General features: G+C 58.8%; 1 protein-coding gene across 1 annotated transcript; it reads left to right on the forward strand.

Annotated features, from left to right (window-relative positions):
• Positions 1-287: 287 nt before the first annotated feature.
• PALD1 (phosphatase domain containing, paladin 1) lies at positions 288-2,858 on the forward strand. The gene is given in 8 exon segments (XM_009696187.1): positions 288-324; positions 327-465; positions 625-727; positions 910-1,093; positions 1,334-1,476; positions 1,614-1,774; positions 1,935-2,010; positions 2,703-2,858. Coding segments are annotated over 8 exon segments (999 nt in total).
• The last annotated feature ends 15 nt before the right edge of the window (positions 2,859-2,873 follow it).

Here is a 2,873-nt window from a genome sequence, read left to right on the forward strand (position 1 = left end):
CTCCTCCCCTTCCTCAGCCCCACTTTTCCCTGCTCCGGGTCTGGACCCTCCGTGATGGAGGGAGCCTCATGGCAGGCAGGGAGGAAGAAAACCCTTTGCAGGATCGGGAGGAAAAAAGCTACCTTAGCATTTCTTCCCAAATAGGCCTCTCCTTGCCAAGCTATTGCCTGGGATTTTCCCTTCCTAAAACAGGAGCAGCTGGGAGAAAAAAAAATAAAATGTAATTCCTCCTCCTTCTCCTTCCCTCCTTGCTTTTCCCTGTGTCCCGGCGCAGCCGCCCGCGGATTATGGGTACGACGGCCAGCGCGGCACCGCAGGACGTCTCGGGCCTAAAAAAGGGCCGCCGGGTGACGGCAGCATGGAGGACCAGCGTTCCCTCAGCATCCACTCCTTCCAGACCCTGGGGCTCCACAACAGCAAGGCCAAGTCCATCATCACCAACAAAGTGGCACCCGTGGTCATCACGTAAGTCCTTGGCAGCCTCTTGCATCTCCAGACCTCGCTTCTTCTGCACCCTCTCTCCTAAATATTGCCTTGTTTTGTTTTTTTTTTTTTAATCTTTACCTATATCATTGATTTTATTATTTTTTTTTTCCTTTACCCACCGGCCCGCGGCTTTCTCAGGTACAACTGCAGGGAGGAATTTCAAATCCACGACGACCTGCTGAAGGCCAACTACACGGTGGGACGCATTTCTGAGGCCACGCTGGAACACTACCTTGTGCAGGTGAGCATCGCCCCCGCCCCGATCCCATTTCAACCCGGGGTTTGAGGACCTTGGGCGTTTTTTGGGGGGCTAATTTTGAAGATCACCAAGAAAAAACCCCGCTTTTCTTCCCAGCTGCGTTCAAGCCTGCTTGCTCAAATCCACTTATTCCCCGTCTTCTCTCTGCCCATCTTGTTTTGCAGGGGAAATATTTCATGGTCAGGGATGTATACGGCAAATTAGACGTCTTGAACACTACGGGCAGCTGCGGTGCTCCCAATTTCCGACAAGCCAAAGGAGGTTACGCCGTGTTCGGCATGGGGCAACCCAGCCTCAACGGCTTCAAGCTCGTGCTGCAGAAGCTGCAGAGAGAGGGCCACAAGGTTGGTTGGGAGGGTGGAAATTGGGGTGGAAAAAGGCAGGAGAGCTTTACGGCAAATTAGACGTCTTGAACACTACGGGCAGCTGCGGTGCTCCCAATTTCCGACAAGCCAAAGGAGGTTACGCCGTGTTCGGCATGGGGCAACCCAGCCTCAACGGCTTCAAGCTCGTGCTGCAGAAGCTGCAGAGAGAGGGCCACAAGGTTGGTTGGGAGGGTGGAAATTGGGGTGGAAAAAGGCAGGAGAGCTTTTGGGGCAAAAGAGCCCGTGGTCTTCCTCCGGTTGGAGGGGGACTTTGTATCCTACACCCCCCGGGGCAAGGAGAACCTGCATGAGAACCTGCAGCGGGGGCTGCGGGCGGAGAGCCTGGAGTTGGCCATCCGTAAGGAGGTGAGGTGGGATGGGAGGGGGTCGTCACCCCAGCCGTAACGGGGTGCGTGCGTCCCCCCGGCTCAAAGATGAGGGGAGGGGTTGTCAGAAGTGGTGGGCACGCCACAGGTTTTGATGGGGGTCCCCATCTCCGCTAGATCCACGACTTCGCGCAGCTGAGCGAGAACGTCTACTACGTCTACGACGACATCGAGCGCTTACGGGACGAGCCCCACGCCGTGCGGGTGCAGTGCGAGGAGGACATCCAGGTGACGGAGGAGGTCTACCGCAGACCCATCTTCCTCCTGCCTTCCTACAGGTGCTGCCCTTCCTCCTCCTCCTCCTCCTCCTCCTCACGCCAGGTTGGTGGCTTTCCTTTTGCAAGCTGGGTTCTTGATACCCTCTTAAGCCACGTGTCCTCCACTGTGGTGGGGACGAAGCCCCGTCCTCCTAACAAGGGCTGTCCCTGTGCCCGGCAGGTACCACCGGCTGCCCCTGCCCGCCGAGGGAGCCCCTTTGGAGGGGCAGTTCGATGCTTTCATCCGCTTCCTCAGGGTGAGCCGAGGAAAAGCGCCCGGGCCGTGGGGCCACCTCGGGTTGGGATTTGCTCCTGTGCCTGCGCCAAGCGTGCTGGGTCGGGGAGCGTGACTCCCTGAGAGCATCTTCTCCTGGTTTGGGTTTTATGCTGCCTGTTAAGAGGATGCCTGTGCCTGCAGTTGCATCCCGTTCCCGTTGCTGTAGACCCTGCTGGAGAAGTATGTGTTGTCCAGCTGCCTGTCCCTACCCCTGGCTGGAGGGGACCATCCCTGACCACCTCGCAGTATCCCTGTACCATCCCTGACCACCTCGCAGCATCCCTGTGCAGGTGGCATTTCCCCAAACGGGTTTGGGAGAAACGATCTGGATTTGGTGCAAAGGGTTGCGATGGCAGAGCTTTTCTTTTTTTAGTTTTGTTTTCCTTTTAGCCTGGGAGATGAAATCTCAGCAACCTGGGGACTGGTGGTGGGAACATCTCCGGTGGGGACCCCCCAGCGGCTGGAGAGGGCACGGAGCAGGGGGATGTGCAGTGGACGGACCACCTGTTGTGGTCCATCCACACCGTCCCCTGAGCAAAGGGGAGATGCCACCACCCACCCCTCCATGCCTGGGCAGGGCCATCACCTCCATCCTGGCCATTGCGGTGGCAGACCTGGCTCTCCTGGATGCCCCTGTGGTCCCCATCCCCTCTGTCCCTCCCTCCCTCCTAGGAGAGCCCCAGCCTGCTGCTGCGGGACCCCGGCAGACCCCCACCAGCGCTGCTCTTTGGCTGCCAGACCGGCGTGGGCAGGACCAACCTGGCCATGGCCATGGGCACGCTCGTCCTCCACCACCACCACCGAGGAGCCCCCCAGAAGCCTGAGTAAGCGGGGCAGCCCCCG

Source organism: Cariama cristata, unplaced genomic scaffold (genome assembly GCF_000690535.1).
Source record: "Cariama cristata isolate BGI_N322 unplaced genomic scaffold, ASM69053v1 scaffold28082, whole genome shotgun sequence".
NCBI lineage: Eukaryota > Metazoa > Chordata > Aves > Cariamiformes > Cariamidae > Cariama > Cariama cristata.